The following is a 26915-nucleotide window of genomic DNA, read 5'->3' as shown; positions in this document are numbered from 1 at the left end:
AGCACAAAATTAGCTTTTGCATACTAACTGTCAAAATACTGTATTATGAACAACATACAATGTAGACTCACTGGCCACTTTATTAGGTACACCTGTACAATCTCATGCAACAGCTCTGCCATGAAATGTACTTCTACTTCTAACGCCGAAATGTCAGCATTTCAGGAATTAAGCAAACAGGTGTGCTCTTAGCTTGACCACAGTGGATTTGGGATTTTATGAACAAGGACCATAGGACATTGTTAGATCATAATAATTCTTTATCAACTGAGGTCTAGAAGGGAAAATCAGCAGAGTTCGTCACATGAACACAGTGTAATAAAGCAGCATAGCTTTCAGAATAGCTAATAATAAGAATAAATGGGTTTATTTGTTTGTTTGTTTTTATTTCTGGGGAGTAAAATTTAGTACCACAGATGTGTTTGGTTGAAGGATTGTTAGATGTTGTGATTTGAAAGTTTGTGTATATTCAGGCAGAGATTATGAAAGAATGGGGAAAAATGTATAATTGTTTGTAGAAAATAGTTTAATTTCACTTCATCTAATGAAATACAAAAGTGAAAACAGGCAGGAAAAAATCTCATTCCATTTTATTGATCATCATTATAAATATCATTACCATTATCATTGTTATTAACTAAATGAATTCACCTTCAATTTTGATTTGTGTAAAAAAAGAAGAAGTAAATCAATGAGCACCATCAAAGTTCATAAATAGTATTGCTTGTGCCAACATCCGGGTAATTTCAGGAGTCTCCGAGTAAAACGAAACTGCCTGAACTCACATTTACCCCCCTGATCTTATCTAATTCATCACATGAGTGTAAAATGGGATTCATTTCCATCATTGTCATGTTATGCCTCTGTCCAGCAGGACTCCAAATGACAATATACAAAAGCAAAACAAAAAGAAAAAAGAAGTCATTTTAACTTTACCAGGAGAACAATAATAACAATAACCATACTTATAATAACAACAATTCCACATAACAACGATAATTAAAAATTGCACGATATTGTTGGAAAGTGTACCGCTTACTGACACATTTGGACAAGCAGCTCTGCTCATATCCAACAACAAATGTACTGGAATGTTAGAAAACTCTCATTTCTGAGATAAAATGCTTTTTTAAAAAGAAATATATTTCCCGTCTGACTGCTTGCACTGAAAGAATAGGTTTGCCTGTAAAGTCTGAGTGAATCAGTTATATGTTGTTAGACATTCTGACGGGGCTGCAGCTGCACTGTCAAGGGGACATTCACCTCCAGCAGCCTCATGTTAAGTCGGACTTTTTTGGACATAATCCTGGTTAAACAGATACTAAATCATAAGTCCTATCTCTCTACGTTCAAAAGTCTGCATCAATCAATACTAACACTGTGCATAAGGGACATTATACTCCATCAAATCCATCCAAAAATGAGGCAGGTGATAATAACTAAAACTGAACCTTAGTCATCTTTGTTTAGCAGATGGGAGAGAATCATCTTAGTAGGTATAATTTTAAAATTCAGTACCTTACTGTGAAAATTATGAGCACTCGTTTAAACAAAAGCCAAAGTGCTCAAACATTGATGTTGTCTAAACACAGACAACAGTACAAGAACTTTGCCTCAATAAAATAGTCCAAATATTGTTTTAAATCTGGACATATCTGATAAAACAATAAGAAAATGAAGGTTATGAATCTGACCAGACAGTTAATGCCAACTTGAAAGTTTTTAATGCTATGTGCAGTAGACACATTTCAGGCAGTACTAAAGAAGTATGAGGTTAGAAACCCAGCCCTACTTAGTGGTAGAGTGGAAATCAAAGAAATGCAGAAAATATTGCATGGTCCAATTTCAAAGCTTTCCCAAAATAATGGATTCAAGAGCAAAAAATTTTGAAATGAATGAGTAAAACTCCCCCCAAAAAAACCCATTAGACAGAAAATGTATTTAGAGCAAAAACTCTTAACAAAGATGATGAATTTCTGAGTAAAGAAATGAATCAGACAGCAGTTCAGCTGGAGTCGTCCAGTTAAAGAAGAGGAAGGAAGGAGGGATGTTTTTTTTAATACCTGGGACGTGAGAGAGGAGAGGCGGGAGGGAAGTCGTTGATGAACATGAGTCTCTTTGTATATTTCCCCTTCTTTATGTGAAGTTGTGGGTAATTTGTTAATCTCTGAACATAGAACAGTACGTAGTTAACATACAAATACACATTTTCCTGATTTCAGTTTCTAGGGCCTTTTTTTCTCTCTTTTGTGGCGCATACATACCACCCAAAACTTACACATTGCCCCTGTTCTATCCCCCATTTCTTCATCTTTTCTCCAGTTGCTCTCTCCTCCTCTTCCATATCTTCCCCCTCTGTCAGTTTCCATCTCCACCCGGCCCTCGTTCTCTCTCCCTCCCTTTCTGTCCCACTGTGGCAGTCTGTCAATCACCCCGTCGCTCTGTCTACACCTTGTCCAGGAGGGATCTCTGGCAGTAGAGGAGGCGTCGAGGTGTGCCGTACTTCCTGAAGAACAAAAGCGCTCCCAGAGTGACCACAACCAGCACCAGTAGGAGGAGAGGGATCACCACGGCCACCGGCCCGGCCCCGCTCTGTGACTCGTTCACCTCGATGATGATCACCTCTTCCCGACCCTTCCTGGGCTCCTCGCTTTCGCAGCCCATCCAGTCACTGAGCACAGACTTGGGGTAGCCGGACTCCACCTTCATGTACTGGTTGTTGAACTTCCAGTACTTGTTGGCTTTGTAGAAATATGTGTAAGCTGAGGAAAAGGGGAAAGAGGAAGAGATTAGTTAGTTGAGGCGGTTTTGAGAGTTGCTTTTATTCAAAACACAACACCGCAGTTGTTGTTTGAGCTAGAACTGCTCTATGGCAACAGTAGGGCTGCAAAGTAATATTTTCATTATGGATTAATCTGCCAACTATTTTCTCAGTTAACTAATACATTGTTTGGTGTGCAAAATGCAAAATTGTGAAAATTCCTTGAAAATGCTTGTTTTGTCTGACCAACAGCCCTGAACTCAGTGATATTCAGTTTACTATCACATTAGACAAAGAAAAGCAGCAAATTCTAATATTTGAGATGATGGATGATTAATTGTCAAAATAGTTGTCAGTCAATTTTCTGACCGTTGACTTTTCAATAACCGACTTGTCTTTTCAGCTGTAACTGTAAACAACACAAAATCCTGGCCAATAGACATCCACATGATCAGTTTAATGAGTGGAAAACTTACATCCATCTTCACTCATGATGGCAGCCTTGATGTTGTCCGGTGCACCGTTCCACATGCTGATGGGCTTTGGATAGCCGCTGTCCACGGTTTGAGTCTGCTCGTTGAAACGGTAGTACCTGCGAATGACACCAAGTATGAGAAACTATTTCCCAAAAGAAACAGCTTTACATGATTAACAGATCCAGGGCTGTTGCAGGGGAACACCAAGGTTAAAGTCCTTAGTGTTGATTTGCGGAATGTGGGGTTTTAACATCCCGAGGAGCCATTTATATTCTACAGTTAACCATAAATTACACCTGGTAGTGTTTTAGGCAAATGCTGACATCTTTTAGACTCTGTGTTTACTGTTTCTCTACCAAAATGATATTACTGGCAGTGTATAAGGCTTTAAAAGAGGGCTCCACCGATTTAGCATTAAACTATATATCATCATCAGACTCTTGGTGGGCAGTTAAAAAAAGATTAAAAATAATGCAGCAGAACCAGACATATTTTTTATTTCATGCATTTTTCTCCTTGTCAGAGCTTGTTTGCCTACATTACCCACAATGCAATTGGTCTCCAAACAGTTTGGTCAGAGTTTCAAGTGTGTTATGCTAGTAGTGGCTAATGTAACCTCGAGCTGTTAGCCTCAAGCAGAGATGGGGAGCGTGCTACAGAGCTCTGATAAGACACGCCCAGATTTTTTAAGTTCTCAAATTTGTAGCCTTCAGCCCCAGCTGACGCTGACTCATCACTTGAGGCAATTTATCAGATTTTTTTTGCAGCTCTCTCTGGAGCCACGAAAGAGTTCATACAACTTCTTTCAGCTTGCTTCCCCAAAAACCTGTAGAAACAGACTTTGACGTGTAAAATTGATGGAGTTCCCCTTTAAAAAGCATTTACACCGTCATGCGTCAGGATGGAAAGTTTACACTGGAAATAGACTGTAACTGAAATAATATCACCTTTTGGAGGCTAGTGAAAAGGGGGTGGGGAGATTTTGACTCATGACCTCAGCATTTCTAAAATACTGGCTACAGCCACAATGTTGACCGTGTAATTGTAAAGTCCCTGTCCCAGGAAGGACAAGGTGTGAGTCAGAGGACTGAAATGTGGAAAGCAACCTTCATAACAAGTTCACTGATAAACATGGTAAAAGTACAAGTTATAACAGGTTACTACAACTCAAAAAGTATGAACAGTATTTGTTTGGGCAGAAGGGTAAGAGCATGAATGCTGCAGGAATGCTCCCGCAATGTTTCACAGATAAACTGGGGTCAGATGTCGGTAAAAAATACTGCAACTGCAGTCATTGGTCCTTTAAATGAGGAAGAATAACTTCTTCTAACCTGCCTAACTTTTCTTAAATAACAAATAAGATGTGTGTGTGGTAAACCCTGAAGAGAGACTAACTTAGTGCCTTTGAAGAAGTACGTCTGTCCTGTCGGCGTGTAGAAGAGAGCAGCATCGAGCTTGTCCTTGGGTAGACCGGTGCCCATGTCTGTCAGGCTCTTGGGGGAATCCTTGTCCATGCTGGACTCACTGAAAACCCAGTACCTGTCACCTGGAGATGGAAGAAACAACAACAGGAAGATGAGAAGAAGGGAGACAGAAAACAGATAAGGGGAACGATCAGAGGAATAAAAGAGATGAAAGAAGACCAGTCATAATAGTAAACACATGAAAGTGGAGCAGCTGGCAATGACGCAATGGACCCAAATCTGGTTTCAGTCTAATCTCAGATGGAATGTACCCTTGAAGAAGACAAATTTTCCATCATCCCTCTCGTAGGCGGCGTTGATGCTTGAGGGAAGACCCTTCCAGAAGTGACTGATGGTCATCGGGTAGCCTGGCAATACCTTGTTATTACGCACACGCCAAAACCACTTGTCCTGCAAACACACACACACACACACACACACACAGATAGATTAGAAGTACAGTCGAATGTATTGAAAGATGGGACTATTCTATCTTCAGTTCTGCAAACATTAATTAAAATGTGTCAGAAAAGGGCAGCCTTTGTTCATTTTATTCTGCAGGCACATGTTAACTAAATACCACCACCTCTAAATATGCTGTACAACCCTGCATATTAATGAAGCAGGTTGTTAAATTCAAGCAGTTTTAATTTCGTAAAGTTGGGTAAAACCTCACAGTGTGATGGGAGCACGAAATAAACAAAAATGTCTTTGAGAGCATCAGTAGGCCTTTTTCATGGGAGACATTTTGACATGTACAGTAGGAAAGGAAAAGCACCGGTTTAATAATAAAATGAAAGATGGCTGAATTCCATTTAGCTTCTTCTGTTTCAGGGTCCTGGTGTTGTGCACGCTGACTAGCAGTCACACCGTCATCTGGGACATTTGAATTGTACCGAGCCACCGTTAATGTTGGCAGTAACGCCTGCTGCGACAGGAGAATGTCTGAGAATGTACCTTAAATACAAACTTTTCCCCTCTCAGGACAGCGATGGTGTCAAAGTGTCCCTCACAGATGTCTGGGCCGTGGTCTGGCTTGTTGGGTTTGGACGGCTTCGTGGATCGAGGGGGAGGAGGGGGAGCTCCAGACCTGGTTCCTGTGGGAAAGATGTTGTGAGATAGAAGAGTTAAATGGTTAAGTTGGATGAAGACCGCTCAACATAATTCACTATATCTATGCATGCACCAACACTGTGTTGAGTCTCTTCCACCACTTTGGTCCAGACTAAAACATCTAACTACAGAATTGAAATTGTGTCCACCCATTCATTGTTCCCAGAGGATGAATCCTACAAACTTTGGTGATCTCTTTTCCTCTAGCACCACCACAAGTGAAACATCTCACCAACTATTGGATGACACCATCATCAGGTCAAAATACTTTGGTTCATATAGCCTATTTCCAATAAATTCCCAATTCCCCTCAGAGAACAACCCACCGTATATTGCCTGGATGCCTTTGCGGTCATCGTCTGGGAGCTGGAAGTTTTCAGTTTCAAACCACTGGTAGAAGGGGGCCATGATGGCAGAGGGGTCGTTGGAGTGCTCCAGACCCAGAGCATGACCCAGCTCATGGACAGCTACCAGGAACACATCATTACCTTCAGAGAGAGCGAGAAAGATTTCAGTTTAGTGAGTTTTTTGTTTCTACCAGGGCTTCTTCTTCTACACTTCACTGTCTACTCTACTCTCTCTCTCTCACCCCCTTGGTCGGTGTTCCCTGTAGTCCAGGGCTCGGCGAGGTCAAAGTGCGTGTCTCCACCGATGCCGTGTCCAGGGAAGTAAGCATGAGCAAGGAATCCGCCCTCGCCGTCGAAGGGCGTGCTGTCACCATGAAAGCCCTCTGCGAAGGAGAGCATGATGTCTGCGAACTTGTCGACCTTGTCTCTGATGTGGCTGTAGGGGATCTCTCTGAAGGTCAGCGGGATCACGCTCTCCCACACCTTGAAAGCTTTTCGGATGGCTTCATTTGTGGCTCGCTCGCCGATCTTAGGGGTGTAGTTCTGTATGCTGTTATAACGAACAGAGAGACTGAGATTCAGGTGGATGCAGTGACTCAAAATAACACCGTAAAGAGAGGTGAGAGACCAAGTGAGAAAGTAAAGATTTATTTAGGTTGTATAACACATGTTACAAACAAAAGTTAAAGTGCTTCACAATAAAAGCCTTAAGCACAAAATATCAAACATGATAGTCTGTAGATTAGTCTGCAGTCTTGTATTCGGTGTAAAATGGTATAAAAACAAGACTGTATCTTGAATTAATGTAGAACAAAGCAAAACACTGTGATATTATTGAGGAATTTCACTAAGAATTTAACAAAAGCAAAGCAATATGGATATTTCACGTAACATTTTATAGCTCAAACTTGATCAATCATGAAAATCATTTTTAGATGAATATGAATAATAATTTAAATCTTTAGTTGCAGGCCTAAATTACATCCGATCATCACTTGTATAATAAATCAAATTCATATGTAAAACTTATGATATTTGTCGGTGTGTACCTGAAGGTCACCTCAGACTTGTCCCACTTCAGACCCTGCACGGCGTATCTCTTCCTTCTTAGGTTGCTTTTCAGCGCCGGGCCAAACTTGTCTGGGACGCCACACCTCGGCCGTCTCATCGCCCTGGAAACAGCACAATAAAATACTATGTACTCAACGATGTGAAATATTCAGACTCCACTCAAGGACACATTTTTTTTGCAAATAGGGACCTTGCTTACTGTCTTCATTCCTCTTTCAATCCAAAGTCATCATATTATCTGAGACTGAAAACCTTCAGTAATACTTTGTGCAGTTATGTGTTATAAAAACTTTCAATCAGGACTCACTCCATGGTGTTGGAGTCTGTGGAGCCAGTGACAGTCAAACCATAAAACCTCTGCATGGATGATATCGCTTTTTCAATTGACTTTGGTGAGCGGAGGGCCTGGGCTCTGACGTCACCTGGAGGCAGGTAGCCATACTGCTGCAGCCAAGCCTACGAGAGAGAGACAGAGGAGATAACGAAAATGATGTATATTTGTATGGACAACTATTTCCTTTTCTGTTGGATAAAGCTAATCAGATGTGATATAATTAACAAAAAGTGTATCACATGTCATCTTTATAGTTGGACGCAGTTTCCTTTACCTGTGAACAGTTGGGCTAGCTGATCAAGAAGCTATGAAACCACTACAAAATGAATCTGTTAGTGTTCTAATGTGATCCAGTCTTAAATTCACTCCATCAAGAAAACATTTCTAAAGGAAAAATTTTAAAACTAAAACTTTGTTTATCCAAAAATAAACTGTCTAGACTAACAAGTTGACCATACATGCATGATAATAAATATATTCTACTAAGTCTGAATAATTCTGGGATTTATTGAACTACAAATACACAAAGAAATATTAATGCATTCATTATCTTCTCCAGAGAACAACCACGTGATGAATGAGCCCCTGATCTAATATTACAGTATTTGCTGTATACACACTGACCATCAACAAATGTAATTATTATTATTATTTTATAAAAAAACATGAGCATCTACAACAGTGATTTGGAACAGCCGATTCATACTGTATATTTATATATGTATATTATGAGATACATAAGCTGAAACTTTTATATTAAAAATGTAGGATATACCGTGAAGAGAATTAGTGTTCTTGAAAGGGACACTATGTAGACTATCACTGGTAACAAACTGCTAAAATATTCAATTACAATCGCTAATTTTTGTAATTTTAAAGACCCAACAATCAATATATTGATCAAGAAAACATAGATACAAAATAAATTAAAAAAACAAATCAGGCAGACAAGAAGAAAATTCTTACTCTTGGGAAAATAAATAATAAAAAATCCTAAATCCTCCTTTATCTTGGCTGCTACACTGAGAACACAGTGTTTTGATATAGGACTTTATATTTGCATAAAATACTGTATAACATGCCAACAAAAAGATAAACAAATGGAAACTTACATTTATCTGCAAAAAAATATAATCATATTGTTACTATATGAGGCTTTTTTATATACTAAGCAGTAATCAGGAGTTTTGCAACACATAATTACCATCTATTTCTTTGTTTTACTTTCTGGGTTACTCAGCCTGGTGAAATGCCAGAAACAACACAAAAAACACCTGAAAACATCTTAGAAAACGTCTCAGTCAACAGAAAACAGGGGTTTGGCCTCTTGTGTGAACCTGCCGGTGTTTTTATACTTCCAGTCAACTTTCAGAGCTTGTTTGGACCTGCTTATCTGAGCTTAGATGCAACACACAGATTGCATGAATAATGGAGAGAAAGGGAGTGAGTGATTGTGTAGGCCTATGTGTGGGTTTTTGTGTGCCAAGCTGAACCTACAAACCCTCCGCTACAGCATCCAACACACACTGCACGTTAAATTTATCGTCCTTTCTTCATGTGACTGTGACATTACCCCGTTTACGAACTCTTAAAAACAAACACCAAATCCTCACATGCCCCCTTGATTTTATGCTGAACCCGTTACGGGAAACTTTGTTGTGGGGTCAGAAGGGACGGGATGAGAGAGAAACTGAAAGCCAAATAAAACACACACTCTGAAAACACTGATGTCATTTCAGTCACGAGGACCCAGAACTCTGTCTAGACTTTCGCAGCCAAAGACAACTGGCGGTCATAATAATGCTGGAAAAAAGTAACATATTCAGCAACATTTGGGTTCCTCAGAACTTGAGTTTAAGATCGCCCCGGTCTGTCTGTCCTCCTCCTCTCTCTCTGTCTGCCCTAATGTCAACCAAAACCACCACTATTTATCTATACACATGAAAGGACAGCCTATTATTTCCACCATCTACTGCTGGTGGTCTATTTGAAGGAGTAGTTCCAACATTTTGGAAAAATACACTTATTTGCTTTCTTGCAGAGAGTCACGGTAGATGAGAAAAGATAGTAGCTGTCCGTTAAATATGAAGCTGGAGCTGGGAGATGGTTAGCTTAGCATAAAGACTGGAAACAGGGGAAACAGCTGGCCTGGCTCTGCACATTTTAAAGTGATAAAGATAACTTTTGATGAACAGCATCCACTGTGGCCACGAAAGACAAATAAGGGATAATAGTAAATGCTAACAGTAAAAGAAGTAGAAAAGAGTCGTCAAGTCAGTGAACTGATGTAGTAATATCCACCGACATCTATGCCCATATGTAAAGTTTGCTAACATTAGCTAACATTAGCCATCATAAGCTACAGGGCAAATCTGAAAGGCTATTGCAGCAAACTCCCTAGTGAGTTAAAGGGTGTGTTTGATTCTACTTTTCATTCATAAGAGGGTGATTATGTTATGTAATGGAAATTTGTCATTTAGTGAGTCTTCTGAAATAAAGAGTCCAATCCAGACATCTTTTAAGGGTTTTATTCTTTGCAAAGGGTCAGACAAACATACAGAGTGCAAAACAGTCTGCAGAGTATAAGACAAAGAGCCAGTGAAGGAGCAGGTGACTTTATATTACTCAGGAAGCAAAAGAACAAGGGAGTAGTGACCAGCTGTCCCGAGTCGAAGGCCTATCAAGGTCAGTCTGATAAGAAAACTCTCTAACGAGCATCTTTCCCATGGAAAGAGTGTAAAAATAACAAGTGCTTTTCCAGGGGAGTTTAGGTGTGACATACCCTAATGCTGCACACAATTAGAGAGCTTTAGGCATCTATATTATTACAATTGGGCAGAGCCAGGGTATCTGTGTCCAGTCTTTGTGATAAGCTAAGCTAACCAGCAGTGGGCTGTAGCTTCATATTGAAAGGACAAATATTTGAGTGGTATCTTTCTTCTCATCTCCTGGTTCCCTTTGCTAGAGATGAAGAGGCCTGAATGCATGTTCAGCTGTGTGTTTCCATTGATGTATCTGCACACTAAGAGTTAACGCACATCTTCATCTCCACCACAGATTAAGTCAGTGGAATTACCCTGAATTCCTCCATTACCGTCATCTAAACCTCAGATATCTCTTGCTCCTGCTTTTCTCTTCAAGACTTCCTCCAACAAGTGAAGGGAGAAGCAGTGGGGGCAGGGATTGAAATGCTGCAACTGCATGGGCAGGACTACCTGGCCTTATCCTGCCTGGGCACACACCGCTACTGTTAGTCATGTGGTGGGCAGAGAGGCCAGAGAACAAGGTTCACTTATGACGAACCTGCGGAGAGACGATTTACCCCCTCTTCTTCTCTCCATCTCTGCATCCCCCCCCCCCCCCCCCCCCCCCACACACACAATTTCTTCAAGATTTCTCTAGATCATTTAAGCGTCTAGTTAATGTAATTTATCCCCTGACTTTCTCTCGAGTAAATCTGCCTCTTACAGCAACCAAATTTACTTTCTCCGCCTCTCTGCTGACTGCTGCTAGTGTGTCCTGTGTGGCTCCAGTGTGGTGACGCGTCTGCTTCTATAAAAACACTCCCCTGAAAAGTCTCCCCCACAACGTCAAGACCTCCATTTCTCTCCTCTAGTCCCAAACTACTCCACACACACACACCACCACCACCACCTCCGGTTGGGACACCAGGTATCCCAGCATGCACCCCTCTTCCCTGGAACTCCCAGCAGCCACCATCAAAGCCTCTATTTATTGAGACTTGTACATGTCTGGTATTGTTGGCCTCGGGGTAGCTAGGTAAGCTCGCTACACAGCCATGTGTGGTCAAAGGTCTGGCTGCTGGCCTGGTAAACACTGTGCAGTGTGTGCATGTGCAGTGACGTGAGGTCTAATAGGGTATAATAGAGGTATAATGCACAGACAGTGAAACACAACCAGCATGATGTAAAGTCGGTGGAAGAAGAAGTTGTTTCACTGGAGCTGTGTGAAGTATACATGGATTCTGTGACCCTGCAGTGACTTTACTATTTTACGTAGAGCTGAACATTAATTAATTGGACAGTTTTTGATCATCTATAATCTTAAAAGTAATGTTTTAAGCAAAAAAGACAAACATTAAATTTTTCCCGCATCTGAAGTTCCTTGATTTCAACCTAATATCTTTTGGCCTGTTGGTTGGACATATAGTTATAAGTAATCTAAATATGTCACTTTGGGCATTTAGTCATTGGTGTTTTTTCTGAAAAGTCTATAAATCAAGTGATGATTAATGAAGAAATCAATCTACAGATTAATACATAATAAAAATCATCATTTTGAGCTCTAAATTCCACGGTGTAACATCACTTGCACAGTTAATTAGACTTTAGTAGTAAAGCCAAAATATTGAACAGTTGAGTGTTTTTTCAGATTTTTTTATGGACCAAAAGATTAATTGATTAATTAAGAAAAAAACAATCAGAAATTACTATAATAATTAATTGCAGTTTTAATTCTAGACACTGTATGTTTGTTGATAATCAAACTCAAACTAAAGACACTAATGTTTTTTATATCTATAAACTGCAGCAGGTACAATACCCTGCCTCCACAGCACCATTGCATTTGGCTCCCAGCAGTCTTCTCAAGATCAGAACAACAAAATCAAATCTTTTGACTAAACCCTAAAAACCTACTTCACCAGGGCTGTACTAACTTGCTAGGGGGCCCTGGGGCAACAATGTGCAGCCGGGCCCCCACTGACCCTGGTCTATCGTATTTACACCAGTACCAGGTGTAATCAGTCTGTTTTAATTTACAACATGTGATACTCATGGATACATGAACATACCAGCACAAAATTGAATTAATCAAGGTTTTACAGCTCGATTTGAAGATAGACCCCTCAAGCTACAACCTCAAGGTCAGGTCATACAGCAGGAAGTACTTTTTTAAGGATGCTGGATACAATATTTCAATAAATTAACACAGACCAGTTGACAAACAGTAAATCTGGAGCTTTCAAGGCCCCAGCGAAGTTGCCGAGTTGGTACTTCACAACACAAAATCACTCGATCCAGCGAGTATCAATAGTTAACCATGATGCCGGGCAGCATGCCACACATGTGATGTCACCCATCACAGGACATGTGGATGCCACCTTCTGTTACACACTTACATTCTCATGAGTTGCCATTTGTTTCCAGATGCACTATATATATAAAAGACAAGACCACAAGTTCCTGGAAGAGTTATGAACAAAATGAAAAGAAATACCCTAAATTAAATTATAGCTGCTGTTGTGAAGAACAGGACATCTTCAGAGGAAGTGAAACTGTCATTGTGTCCGGACATCTGTCATGTGGGTGGTTGACTATATTTATACATTAGATAAAGTAATCTTGAAATTAAATAAGAATAAGGATGTGTGTTTGTGTAATGGTGCACATTTAAACATTGATACACTTAGTGCAGTGACGCGTCTGTTCAACAATGCCAAATGCCATCTTTTTGTGTATGGCAATGCTGCCAAGTGTCACAACACTATTTGTTTCAAGCTGCCTCTATAAATCTCCACTGTGTTTTTATTGTGAAACTGTTTTTCTCAAGCCAGACAAATTAACTATACATAAATCTCACCAGGACAGAGGGAACAAAATAGACAGACACAAGGTTTAAGGGCCGGAGAAGATGATCTAAAGTGCAGAGTTACATTAGCGCAGGAGAGGTAAAGACATTAGAAGGAAGAGAGCGGTAAAAGAAAGTGGGGAGAGAGAGAGAGAAAAAGAGAGGAGTATGGCAGAATTTAAATTTGAGGGACTGACTCAGTTGTTCCTCTCGTTGGGTGCCAACGGAAAAAACTGAGAATTCGGCTCATGAGTGGTTGAATCTCACATGGCCTTCATTTCTTGGCGGCTCTGACCCAGTTAGCACTAACTCACACCAGCGTCGTGCAATAGCGTTTCTGTGTTTCTACTGGGTCAAACAGGTCAAATGAATTCACTGGATGGTTTATTACAAGGTTTACTGCTTGTGTGGTAATAATTCTATACAAATAATAACCAGAGGTGGCCTGTATAACTGTGTTTACTCAAGTACTGCACAATTTGTTTACTTAAATAAGTATTTCCTTTTAATGCTTCTTTATACTTCTACTCAAAGACAAATTTATGACATTTGATAGCTTTAGTTACTAGTTACTTTAATATTTTACTTTCAAAATATTAAAAGAGCTAATGAAATATATATTATTAGATCATAAATGATGCATTAACATAATTATGCATTGGTTAATGGTAATGCTGTAGTGCTGTAGTACTATTTGAATTTTGTTATGAAGGTGATCATGTAAGTTCACTAAACTACCCGGTGCACCATCAATACTTTTGTATATAACAAACTATATTTGTATACTTGTATATAACTACTTCATATGCTGTTGGGTAGATTAAAATAATACATTATATTTCATAAACTAATAATTTCTTCCATATGTTAAATGTTGTGGAGTAAAAAGTACGATCTTTTCCTCTGAGTAAAGTAGCATAAAATGAAAATACTATCAAAGTCTATGAGTACAGTACTTGAGTAAATGCCTGTATATACCACTATCTTTAGTCGTCAAACAGATCTAGAGATCTCTGCCTCTACCAGGTGGCTGGCTAAGTCTTTAAATCTAGATTTTGGTTCATCATCTGGCCTTTAACTTTAGCCACATGCATCCAGCTGAGCACCTGAAACTAAAAACAGTAAGAATGCACATTTTGATGAAGGTCATGAGAAAAATGCATCTATCTTCAAAACTTTGCTGTTCTAACGTCATGGTGAAAATGCGCTCTCTTTGATGTCCTCTGTGTTGACAAGCGGGACCATTTTCTTGGGTGTAGGGCAAAAGATAACCTCCCTTTCTCCCTTGAAGTCCATCAGTTTCTCATTATGGCCGATCCAGCTGATTATTTTGACATTTCTTAGGTGGCAACAGCTGCCTGTCAGAGCAGTATGCACCAGATCTTGAGCTAGGCCCTTTTCTTTTGATGCTACAACAACAGTCACTCTAGTCGAGATAAAGAGAATTGAACCCAGATGTGTTTTGACCAGATCTGTAACCCTCCGCTGGGATCTCCAGACATGTGTCTCCACATGGCAATGGGAAATCTCCAGATTTCTTTTCAGCCAGATACGGAGAGATCCTGTTTTAGAACCTGGTGTTTTCCTTGCTGACCACTTCCTTTGCTCACAAAACCTCACTAAACTTTTTATTTAAGTAAAGAAAGGTTAGACAAGGCAAAAACGATGAATGAAAACAGATGCCAGAGGCCGCAAAGGTACTCGACTTCACCAGAAGCTGCTTCGCTTTCTAGAGAATAGAGAAAAGTCTCATTTCTGTTCTGGTGGAGCTTCTCTTTTCACTCAGCATGGATTAAGTAGGATTAGTTTGTCAGAGTGAAGTCAGAGAGGGATGTTCAGATGTTGAGCAACACTGATAAACCACAAAATACCTCTAAACTCAAGATTCTCTGCCTGACTTCTGGTTTCTCAACCACCCAAACCCGCCTTTGAGGATCTTCATTGACTTTAATTAAACATTTATGTAATTTGGAGGCTATTTCATCTTTGTTCCTCCTTTCTTTTGCTGTTTCAGTTCAGTCTGCTTTCTCCACACACAGACATGTCTATCTTTTGATCACAGGGTTCAGCTCTCAGGTGATGTAACCCTGAAACCATAATCAACTTTTAGCCTCTTTCTGCATCAGGACTGACTGACTGCTATGTCTGACAGCATCCCAGCACCGTGCAAAACACGAGACATTCACTCTCCACTGAGGTGATTTATGTTAGAGGTATCATCTTGCAGCTGTAAACAGCCGTGTTGTCTCACTTTGTTTACAGACATTCATCACTGTTTCTGTGTGTTCACCACAGGAGGGCAGCTGCCTGTGGTGTCTTATAAACTGTCTGGGTTATCCACCAAGTCTGGCTTGACTCACACGCCAGCGACTTGTGGTCAGTGACTAAAGTCCTCCTTTGCTTCTTCCTGCATCCTGTCCACCAGAACTAGCACAGGCCCTTTGATATCTTAAGTAACGCTATTACAGCTGATGGACTTTTCTGTGACATCTGGCTGTTAGAGGTGCATCCTGTCAGAGAATCACCTTATATGCAGTTCCTGATAGTATGACTGGATGTGACTGAACACTGACGTGGTGCCGTATATGCTCAAACACTGGAGCTACCTACAGAGCAAATGTAAAATGGGCTCAGACCGGAGGCGCCCAGGGTGCCCGTTCCCAATCATTTACAAAGCTGCACGGCCTGAGGACAAAATATGTTGTTTAGTTGAACTTTAATGTCTCCAGGCAGGAGTTTCACAGCCCGAAGTCTCCCAGATGCAGCACCTCATGTCCAGCTTTTGCAGATGCAAACCATTAACCCCCTCCCCCGTACCACCAGAACAAAGCAGCTCATCTGAGGTTTCTAAACTGTGCAGTGCTTGGCTGGACCTCCTCCTTCACAAGCCACAAGTTTAGACTTATGCCATTTTTTTCTCTGGATGAAGTTTCATCTCTTGTTACAGTTTCTAGTCAGATTGAGTCAGTTCTTGGTACAGAAAGACAAAGGTCACGAGTGTTTGAGGGAGGGAGAATAAATATGAAGTGCGTGTAAGCAGTTCTTCTCTTTCTGTTGCAACATTAAAAACACACTACAGATATCAATAAAACTATAGTTATCTGCAGTGATACAATAAGAGGTTAAAAATACAATAAAGTATGAGATTACTGTCATATTTAGCTGCAGAACGCTGTAATATATATGCTTCAGGGATATTGTAGAAAATTGTAATCACAAACCACTAAAAAACAATTGAAAGATAGAAAAATGCTAATTTCAAATTGATTACACTTAACAGCTTGTATGACACACATTAAACCCCTGTATTTATCACTTTGCATTGTTTAAAGTTAAAGAATACTGATTTCCCATCAGACTTACCTCTGCTTTTAGTACATTTGCAGTGACTGAGGTAAAACCAAAGCAGCAGAGACAACAGGCCAGGGTGAAGAGCTGGGGCAGCATTCTTCTATCTGCAAACTGCCCCCACAAAAAAGCTCAGGAAACTAACTTTCTACACAAGTCCCGCCGTCCTGACAGTAAAAGACAAAAAACAAACAATCTAAAGAAAATCTATCAATGCTACTCCGTTATGCTTTAAAAATGTGGCAGAGAACTTTTTTTTTCTCGGACACTTTGAGCGGACAGCTTCTCTGCACCAAAGCGACTCCTTCAAAAGTCAGAGCCGAGTTGAAAACACCAAACAAAATGCCAAAATCATCAGGCGGCAGTGACAAATGCTCAGCTGGTGTTAACTAAAACTTCATAGTTTCCTCTGATAGGATTGTCTTCTGTAGCGCGTGTGGACGTGGTCGGAAAGGAGAGAGGGAGAGAGAGAGAGATGGATTTTCCTTTGGGTCCTCCTCCAGATGTGCAGACGTCATTTTTTTTTATGCCTGACAGCTGACCAGGTTTATCAATACCGATTGTATACTCTACAAGTAAAAGCCCTGCATTCAAAACAAAGTCGGCTATATATATGTATATATTCAAGTAAAGTATATAAAAGTACAAAAGTAGGCTATTTGCATTAAAATATGCTTAAAATAGGCCTACCAAAAGTAAAAGAAGGCCTACTCTTTATGCAGAACGGTCCATTTCAGAATAAAATATATTATATTGTTGGATAATAATCTGAATAATAATTATTGATGCCTTAATTTGCCTTTTCACTTTAATATTGCAGCCAGTAAATGTCAGACTAATTTTAATTAGTTTATATAGGCTATGCCTATTTGCTTTGTAGATTCTGAACCCCCCACGGATCAACACAGTCTTATCTTCACCTTTCATAATACATTTAATAATGATTTGCATAATTTAGTTGTTGATTATATTTTGTATTATGCATCTGAATCTGGTGGAGTAAAAAGTGGAGTAAAAAGTACAATATTAGCCCCTGATTCGTGTAGTAGAAGTATAAAGTGGCATAAAATGTTGATAACCAAGGAGAGTACAAGTAGCTCAAAAATATATTTGTATAAAAAGTATAAAAGTAAAAAGTAAGTGTAAAAATACTATAGGCACATCTCTGAATACTTTTTCTTCCAATGCTAAAATGTATTGGAGCAGGAGTATAAAGCGGCATAAAATTAAAATACTGTACTGAAAATAAATAAGCTCAGCACTTGAGTAAATGTACTTCCTTACTTTAGATTTTTAAGGAGCCCTGAGCCCTGTGAATGTGAAACTGATGTTGTAGATTTGTGCTAACCGATACTGCCACCTTGTGTTAACAAAGCAACATTTAACCCTAACTTCGTTTACACAGTAGCTACCGTATAGGAATACATATCAACATATTCTACAGTATAGTCCATAAGTCTCTGACTCAGTGTAAAGCACTGAATGTGGTTTTAAACGTAATGTAAAGTTTTATGAATGGAGGAGAAACATTAAGCCCCGCCCCCTTTCGTCATGAGCTAAAATATACGGAAGTGGGCCAGAACCTGTCAACAAGAAAGGCCGACTGACATGGTAACGTACTCGGCTCTTGTCCTTTTTCAGAATCATTTTGGTGTGTTGTTACCGCTCCTAACCTACATGTTGTGATGTCATTGGGTAATGAAAAACCCAGCGTCGTGCTCGGAAACCTTTTGTCGTGATGTCGCCGCCTAGAAAAAGCGTCTGAACGACAGACAGAAGTGAGGATGTTAGCGTTAGCAGTTAGCTCGTCAGGAAGCTAGCTAGCGATTAAAGCGCTTGAGACAGAAGCAGCTGCTCCCTCCTTCTCCTCCTTTATACCGAAACTATCTTGAAACCGGATCTCAGAACATTATAGAAACTTTTAGGCGACAACATAAGATGCTAATCGACTAGAACTCGAGAACCCAAATGCTTTTACTTTACTGGGAATGAGAGAAAGACTTATAAACTATTTGTTTGGCGAGGATTGATCTCGGAAATATTGGCTTTCCTGGCGTCATTGTTAAGAAGATTATGGGAAGGAAGTCGCTGCGTGTATGTGAGTAAACACAGTGTTCAAGTTAACGTCAACTTCAGGGGACCCATGTATTGTTTCCCTCCCCAGATATAAAACAAAAATGAATGTATTACGGATACTGCTGGATAGATCATCATAGCTCACTGTTTTTGGACTCCGGAGTGAAATCCCTCCGGTTTGTGTTACTCATCAATCTGACAAATATAATTTTGAAATGTTTAAATTAGGAGCAGATAAACCAGAGGTTGGCTGAAACAAAGTGCCACACAAATAGGAAGTTTACTAAATGAATTAGGAGTCGAGGTAACTTATGTGACTGAAGATGGAAGAAGATAAGAAACTGATTCAATAACAAATGTTTGATTCTGTATTTTAGGTCTCACAGTTGAAATAAACATCTGCTAACTACTATTTTCATTAAGAGTTTTATCTGCTGATTTATTTTCTAATTGTTGGTTCTACAAAGTAAAGCATTTAAAAAGTTAAATATGCCTGTCACAAGCTGCCGCAGATGGAGTTCACTTTTTCCTAAATGGCTTGTTTCATCTGACCGACGGTTCAAAACACAAATGTATTTATTTTAGTGTCAAAGAAGAAACCCAGCAAATAATCACATTTTTAAAAATGATTTGTTATCATAGATCTAACACACATCTGATCTATTTTCTCATCTTTCACTTTGCAGGTGAAGTCTTCCTGAACAAAATCTCCTAAAATGACGCTTCTCTGACGTTGTTTTTGCTTTTTAAGTCTTCAGTTATTTTTATACATTTTAGAGGAGAAGCGTTACCACAATGACCGTCACGTTCAACCTTTGTGCCCTCCTAGTTTTCACCATAGCAGGTGAGTGAATAGACATTTATCCGTGTGTTTTACTGTCTATCATAGATATTTTTAAATGTTTAACAGGCAAAGGTCATGTTTGCTGTTCTCTGTATGATCTCTGTCAGTCATGGTAATAAAACACATGCCTAACTTGTTCTGTTTTTGCAAATTATCACCTGCAGCGTGCATCCATTTTGAGCCTGCCCGCGGCGCTGGTAAGGAGACAAACTACTCAGCACTTTATCTCATGTTGTGACTGTGCATTCCACAAAACAGTTTTTTAGTGTCACATTCTGGTTTCATACATTTCTCTAACCTACGACGTGCCATAGTGACAATAACAGCAGATATCGGCCTGAGCAGATCATGTTTAGAAGTACTTTCACTTTTGTTTTTGTTTCACTTGTTTTCAACTGTAACGTGATAACATTGAGCTAAATTGGTGTAATGAAATTAAGGTTTAAGCAAAACAGGGTTAACACCGTACACTAACACTCTTAAAAAAAACAAACAGGAACTGACTTCTTAAGCTGCTCCTTTGTCCTTCTGTTTCTCAGCCCGCTGTGGGCATTCCCCCCAAGTCCTAAACAGTAAAGTGGGAGAGATCAGGAGTTCTGCTTACCGCAGCTGGTCCTACCGCTTTGGCTCTGTCTATGACTGCTGGGTCATCAATGGTTCAGAAGGAGAACCTGTCGTTCTCAGGTAAAGACTCTGAGTGAATGTGAAAACACCAGATACAATGGGCCTTGTTTTTGAGGCCTTTGAAGAGCTGAGATATAATTATTATATATCATCATAATATACCATCATTTGCTGTTAATCAGATGACTGAATATCATGTAAACGTTATGATGAGACAAACTGTGCAAATTACTTGTGATGGTGTAATGTTATGAATGGTTTAGGAGTTGGCTGTGTGGGTTAAAACCAATTGAGAAACTGTTTATGGGTAAAATAATCAGACGGGAAGGTTTGTTTTTGACTAATCCAGCAAGTTAAATACCTCGCAGATCAAGAAACTTCACATTGATGCCAAAATCATATAAACATCCAATATTGCCGTAAAGCCGTCCTGCTCATTGATGATGATAATAATGTCCCCGTACACCCAGAGGTTTTAAAGGGATAACTTTATGGTGTAGATGGAAACATTTCTGACAGATAACACTTTATATTGCATTACCTTTGTCTCAAAAATGCTGTTTTCTCTTTGTGTTTTCATGTAAGTGTATTCACTGATTTTTCTCCAAATCCTTTCTCAGCTTTTCCCAGTTTTCAGCTCGGTGTAGGAAGGAATGGGTATCTATAAAATCTTCAGCTGGCGGCGAGCCTGTTGTCCTTTGTGGCTCCAAGTTGCCGCAACCAATGGAGTTCCCAGGGGGAAATATTACAGTGATGCACCACTTCCTCCCGCATCTGTTTCCTGTGTCATCGTTTCTATTGAACTACGCAAGAGGTATGGTAGCATGGTGTTTTGTGCTGTCCCCAAGTTCTTCTTGTCAAAAGATTATCTTTATGTCTTTCATTACGTATCTGTTTCTACAGATCCAGACTCTGGTGAATGCCCGGTAACATCCTTTGAGTGTCTGGGGGGCCGCTGCCTTCCTTTGTCCTGGCGCTGTAATGGCCAGGTGGAGTGTCTCGGTGAAGGAGCTGGCCTCGGGTCAGATGAACAGGGCTGTGATGCAGAATTGGAGACCCCCGAACCCCCAAAGTACGGCAGCACACAGGCAGAAGAGTCCCAAGGAGAGACTTTCACAGAGAATAACCAAGATATGGACTTGAAGAGACGTACAGCTGTAGATAAAACACCCGAGAGGGATACAGAGTCTGATGTGTGGGCGCTGCTGAAGGATCGGCTGGAGGAGAATGGCCAGGTGGATCAAGAGCAGCCTCCTCAGACACATAGGGAGCTGGTTGTGACTCCCACCCCCATTGAGTGGCCCTGTGGGGGGCTCCTCCAGACATTTTACGGCACTTTCTCCCCTCCAGCCATTCGGGGCCACGCGTTGTACTGTGTCTGGACTTTGGACCCTCAGGACTCAAGGCCGCTAAGACTGGACCTGCAACAGCTGGTGCTGGGGCCCGGGGACAGACTCTCTGTGTCCAACAGAGAGCAAGGCAAAGGAGACGTTATTAAAATTGTGAGTTTCTTTAACTAGGACACCAAACCAAACACTCATTAGGTCCTACATGATCACTCTTTAATAACAAAGAATTCAAAAAAACCTTTTGGTAACGTGATGTTCCCTTTCTGCTTCTTGACAGATCACCAGCTCCTCCAATTATAAATCAGTCCAAGTTGAATCCCACACCGGCCTGCTGTCGCTGACGTATGAGACTCTTCCTGGCTCGGAGGGGAGCGGCTTCAACGCCACGTTCCATGTTGGGACCTACTGCCCCCCTTGGGAGGGCCGGTGCGGGGGAGCAGCAGGAGGTTGCTTCACCCAGGGGCAACGCTGCGATGGGAAATGGGACTGTCCTGAGACGGGAAAGGACGAGGAGGGTTGCCGGGGTTGCGGTCAGAACCAGTTTGCCTGTGGAATGGCGGGACAGAGGGCCGTGGCATCCAGTCACTTCGCTGGCAGGCCGGTGTGCTACCCCGTCGCAGAGAGATGTAACTACCAGCTGTACTGTGCTGATGGCAGCGACGAGAGGGACTGCACCATGTGCCAACCGGGGACCTTTCATTGTGACAGCGACAGGTCAGTGCATGTCAGAGTTTCAGACTGAAAACCTTTTCCCTCCAGGCTCAGAGAGGACAGTCGTCTCATTGTTGTGCTCAGGTTTCAGTGCTGTTGCATTAGGAATTAGTGTTGTTATGGAGCAGTAGGTGTTAAAACTTTGAAATAATTCTGCGTACATCAAGAACTCATTCATTTTAACCTAAAAGTCGATGTTCAAAAGGTGACAAAACAGTCTCTGCTCATGGTCCATTTAGTAGCTGTTCAGCTTCTAAAGTTTTGTTTTTATAGCGATTGTTATGCCGGATGAGCTATATTGGTCTGTGTCTTCATTGTGGTCAGGTTAAGTATCAGAGCTAGGTGTGTCTTGGTTATAACGCAAGTGTGTGTGAGTCAGACAGTGTGTGCAAAAAACGTGACCACCTGAGACTTAAAATAGAACCTGAACTGTGTGTAGTTGTGATGCATTTTAGTAAAATGTACATTATCTCAGGGTGTAATGATTAAAAACAATCTGTACTTAAACATGTACTCAGCATTCAGAGAGACTGTGCCTGATGTTTCCCTTTTCACTGTATTATTTGCTCGTGGAGGAAACCCAAAAAGCAGAACTTAAACGATTAAAGATATAATCTCAGCTCATGAGCAACAGCCCTGCATTGTTTAACAATATTTGAATAAACTCCATGGTTACCTGTTTGATTTACTGCATGTATTGGATACAACATCCAGTTTCATTAGCTTATAAAATGATTCATAACTTCTTTTCACACAGACTAATACTATTAAAGTATAAGGCTGCTTTACAGTCTTCTTTTCTGCATTATAATGCTTCGTAACGCATGCCTCAGCTTCAAACATTCATGTGAAACTGAATCTCTCACTGGAGTTATTCCTGGACACGCCAACACACAAACGGCCCATTGTCCCGTCTGCAGGTGTGTGTTTGAGAGCTGGCGCTGTGACGGCCAGGTGGACTGCAAGGACGGAACAGACGAGCTCAACTGCACCGTCATCCTGCCCCGCAAGGTCATCACCGCGGCAACAGTTGGCAGCCTGGTATGCGGGCTTCTGCTGGTTATCGCCATGGGCTGCACCTGTAAACTGTACTCACTCAGGACCAGGGAGTACAGGTAACTGCTTTTTACAATTTATCTCAGTCATAAGAAAGTGATTCATCAATTCAGCACTGATAATTTAAAACCAGTTCTTAGTTTCTACAGTTTTATATTCTGTAACCAAAACACGTTTTCTTTCCAGACAATAGCCTTTTTGGAATATCTGTTTTTCTCCTTCGATGCAGCATAATAGTGTTTTCTTGTGATTCCTCAGCCAGATCTTGTGCTGATCTGAGATAGTGAGTCACAAGTTTGTTTTCCTTACTATTCGCTTCAGTTGTTGCCAGCACTACCAGACAGCAGCTCTCACATCACAGCCAGTACACTGCGTACTCCGCTCTTTGTGATAAGAGAAACGAGGAGTACCAGGTTGTTGTTGTAAAGCTTCCCACATGCAGTTAGTCTCAGCCAAAGTGTGTTATGTCGTGTGTACTCTTCTACACTATGTACATCATCTTCATGAAGTGGACATTAACTATCATAACTAACTATTCAGGCTACCGTCAGGGTAAGGATTAAGGTTAGGCATGTACTTGTGATGGTTAAGGTAAGAGGCTAGGGAATGCATTATGTCAATAAGATGTCCCCACAGGGATAAAGGAACGAACACGTGTGTGTGTGTGTCTGTATCTAAATGTGTCTATTTTCCTGCAGCTTGTTTGCGCCAATCAGCCGCCAGGAAGCAGAGCTGATCCAGCAGCAGGCTCCTCCATCCTACGGTCAGCTGATTGCTCAGGGCATCATCCCCCCAGTGGAGGACTTCCCCACTGAAAACCCCAATGAGGTGAGTGGAAAAAAAGAGCAACACAAGATCTAGAAACCACAACATTTTGGGCTTATTTTTTGCATTGGCTCCTAGTTTTGTTTTCATATTTCTATCTTAAATCTTGGCCTCATATTGATTCTAATATATTAAATAGCTTACGTCCAAGCTGACCCTCAGTCTTATCTTTTATCTTGAGTCCAGTTTTTAACCCTGATGCAGGATAGTCCTGTGACATCATTCTAAAGTGGGATCAAACCCTTAACCTAAATCCACAGTAATGCCAAACACCTCTGCCTGACATTAACATCATATTTACATGCTTTAAAGTTTGAAAGAAATCAGGGAGTATAAATACCTGATGTCTTAAAAACTACATTTTGGGGATCATTGACAATCTATTCATTCAAGGGAAAAGAAGTCATGTTGCTGAGTTGCTCATCCCTCAACTCTTCAGCCACATGAGTGCACTGTAGTCTCTAGTAGTCCTTGTTTATCATGTGCTCCACAGCAGCCGTTTTAATCCCCAGCAGGCCATGTGGGCTGAAGTAGGTAGAGTGTCAAGATAGAGCTAATGTGCTGTTACCATGCAGGTTCACACCAAGGTGCTTTATTAATAGTTGGTGAGGACAGCTGAGGTAGTGGAGGCGGAGGGATTAAGTGTCTAAAACAAATCCCATCTGTCTGATGGGATCTGGCCAAGCTGCCTACTCTGTCCCCAAACTTTGGAAATGATGTAATACCACTTAGTACTTTTAGAGTTTGGAGTTTTAGAAAGTGTTTAACTCTCCCTTTCTCTTCGTCCTCCTCCTTGTCAGACGTCATCTCTTTCTCTAAGGGGAATCCTGCAGCTCCTCCGTCAGGACGCCGCCAACTCCCCGCACCGCAGACGCAGGCCCCGATTCATCCGCCGGGCCGTTCGCCGCATGAGGAGGTGGGGTCTAATCCCCAGACCTCCCTCCAGGCCGAGTCAGGCCTCAACCTCCGGCCAGCAGCAGTCGGACGCCGCACCTTCCGGTCAGGAACCAGCTAACTCCTCTGCCACGAGCTCCTCGTCAGCTGTGGAGGCGGTCAACCAGCCGGTGCCTCAGAAACTTGGTTTGTTGGCTCAGTCTGAGCCGCAGCAGCAACAGCAGCAGGAAGCACCACCTCCTTTACTGCCGCCTCCTGCCGCTTCCCCACCCCCACCTCCGTACGCTCCCCCAGCTCCTCCCTCGGTCACTCCCCAGACTCCCCCTGTCACCGTCCCCCCGAGCAGCCCCTCTCTGTCCTCCATCTTGCACACGCTGGGCCTGAGCATCTCTCTCTTCAGAGCCTCGCCCTCTTCCTCCACCAACTCCATGCCCCTCTCCGCCTCCCCTTCCTTCTCCTCGTCCTCCTCAGATGACGAGGTGCTTCTTATCCCCCTGTCTGAAGACACCACTTCAGAGGACGACGTGCCCATGCTCACCTGAATGACTTCCTCACGTGCCCAGTACACCCCGCCCCTCCTTTATCTCCTTCACTCATTGATAATAACTGAAACCCAGTCTTTCCATGTTTGTTTGAACTTGAGCACAGAAGCGGTCCACGGCGAGACTCACTGTGCAAGTCTGGTGCCTTTTTTTTGAAAATTGTTTTGAGATGGATTTGTTGACTTATGGAATCAAGTATTTGACTTTTCTTTTTAAGACCTCCTTGCAAAGGTTTTAGACGAAAAGCACGGCTGATGTATGTTTGAGAGTAAGTGTAGACGAGAATTGGATGTGCATTTAATGAATGCCAGGCTGCACATTGAAGGTAAACTTTTGCACAGAAGAATCTTCCCTATCCAGAAACTGAGGCTGGTTGCTGTCAGATTGAATGATCAGAGTTTTTAAATAACATGATGGATAATGTTTGTATGACTGCAACTGTGTGAATGCATTTGCATTTTAGTCTTACATAGACAGTGGAGTATGTTTGTGGATGTGGATTGTCTCCACATTCTGCCACTTGCATCCAGTCTCATGTTATATCACAGTTAAAGAAAAAAAAGTCCCCTATTTAAGTGCCTTTTGAGGAGTTTCCTGTAGATGGCTCGTGGAGATTACGAAGGTTCCTGAGATACACACTGCACACCAAAACACACGGAGGCACATGTTTTCTCACATCATAGCACGCGTTGACACATCAGTGGCTTTATTATGAACATGAACAAAAATGCATGTCTACTCTGCAAGCTGGCAATAACTTTTTTGGGCCCCTGTTTTAGTGCACATTGCAACAAAACTGTGTAATGAGCGTGTGTGCGCGCGCACACACACACTTCTCCTCTTCCAAAGTGAATGTAAGTAATCTGAAAAGTAAATGTGTCAAAAGACAATCTCTTTGGTGCCTGATTTTAAGGTGGGTGGGTGTGTGTGTGGTGTGCACAGCACGATGAGGCGCCCCAGTGATGCACGGTGCCCTGAATTCACAAAATACCCTCAACTTGAATCTTCAACCCTTGAGGGGAATCGATCGCGATCAGTCATAGTTTGACACAACAGACTTGTGGTGTGCTCTTTGTATTATTGTACATTTTATGTTGTTTTTATTTCAGCAAGTTGCTTTTCTTTTTTTTTTCTTAAGTTCTGTTTTGCTTTGTTGAATGTATTACAGTCGACATGGAGTAGCTAGAAGTTTTAATTTTGAAATGTATTGAGGTAAATAAGAGAGAAAGTGATTTTATGGATTGCTAGGGTCAACTTCACTGTATATAAGTAAAAATGTTGCTGAGATTAAACAATTTGCACTTTTAGCTGTTGGTCACTGTGTGTTTTGTGTGTTGGGGGTTTGGTGGCACCTGACACCTCACTGTCATTGCATTGTGCTTTGTATTCAAAAGTCTTATGGAAATTCAGACTCTTTAACTCTTCACTGGTTGTTCTGGATGTTCAGATCATCACTCCGCTCTGCATTGCCATGAGGGTTAAGACTACATGG

General features: G+C 41.3%; 2 protein-coding genes across 3 annotated transcripts; one reads left to right on the top strand and one right to left on the bottom strand.

Annotated features, from left to right (window-relative positions):
- Positions 1-505: 505 nt before the first annotated feature.
- On the bottom strand, positions 506-16963 carry mmp14a (matrix metallopeptidase 14a (membrane-inserted)). The gene is made up of 10 exons (XM_038731164.1): positions 16518-16963; positions 7539-7687; positions 7210-7332; positions 6403-6710; positions 6140-6301; positions 5658-5797; positions 4973-5111; positions 4633-4783; positions 3238-3353; positions 506-2762 (listed from the first exon to the last, which is right to left on the bottom strand). Exons 1-10 carry the CDS (start codon positions 16599-16601, stop codon positions 2446-2448), a joined length of 1689 nt encoding a protein of 562 aa, XP_038587092.1. The 5' UTR covers positions 16602-16963; the 3' UTR covers positions 506-2445.
- A 1082-nt stretch (positions 16964-18045) lies between these two features.
- lrp10 (low density lipoprotein receptor-related protein 10) lies at positions 18046-26730 on the top strand. 2 transcript variants are annotated; one of them, XM_038731122.1, is made up of 10 exons: positions 18046-18113; positions 19265-19422; positions 19587-19619; positions 19962-20106; positions 20667-20860; positions 20950-21548; positions 21673-22109; positions 23027-23221; positions 23861-23990; positions 24788-26730. In XM_038731122.1, the coding sequence occupies exons 2-10, from the start codon at positions 19374-19376 to the stop codon at positions 25421-25423; spliced, it is 2418 nt and encodes an 805-aa protein (XP_038587050.1). In that variant the 5' UTR covers positions 18046-18113; positions 19265-19373; the 3' UTR covers positions 25424-26730. The 2 variants fall into 2 exon arrangements, with proteins under 2 accessions (XP_038587050.1, XP_038587051.1); XM_038731123.1 differs by lacking the exon at positions 18046-18113 and adding an exon at positions 18141-18600.
- The last annotated feature ends 185 nt before the right edge of the window (positions 26731-26915 follow it).

Source organism: Micropterus salmoides, unplaced genomic scaffold, assembly GCF_014851395.1.
Source record: "Micropterus salmoides isolate LMB-PRFRI ecotype aquatic unplaced genomic scaffold, ASM1485139v1 Ms_hic_scaffold_2, whole genome shotgun sequence".
Lineage (NCBI taxonomy): Eukaryota > Metazoa > Chordata > Actinopteri > Centrarchiformes > Centrarchidae > Micropterus > Micropterus salmoides.
The sequence above is the reverse complement of the archived record's forward strand: the minus strand, read 5'-3'. Positions and strand labels throughout refer to the sequence as shown.

Excerpts from the sequence above, each read along its gene's own strand:
- mmp14a (XM_038731164.1), bottom strand. The coding sequence starts at position 16,601 with ATGCTGCCCCAGCTCTTCACCCTGGCCTGTTGTCTCTGCTGCTTTGGT. Across the intron at positions 7,688-16,517 it reads CAAATGTACTAAAAGCAGAG|GCTTGGCTGCAGCAGTATGG; the intron begins GTAAGTCTGATG and ends TCTCTCTCGTAG. Across the intron at positions 6,711-7,209 it reads AAGTCTGAGGTGACCTTCAG|CATACAGAACTACACCCCTA; the intron begins GTACACACCGAC and ends TCGTTATAACAG.
- lrp10 (XM_038731122.1), top strand. The coding sequence starts at position 19,374 with ATGACCGTCACGTTCAACCTTTGTGCCCTCCTAGTTTTCACCATAGCA. Across the intron at positions 21,549-21,672 it reads AAGGAGACGTTATTAAAATT|ATCACCAGCTCCTCCAATTA; the intron begins GTGAGTTTCTTT and ends GCTTCTTGACAG. Across the intron at positions 22,110-23,026 it reads TTTCATTGTGACAGCGACAG|GTGTGTGTTTGAGAGCTGGC; the intron begins GTCAGTGCATGT and ends TCCCGTCTGCAG.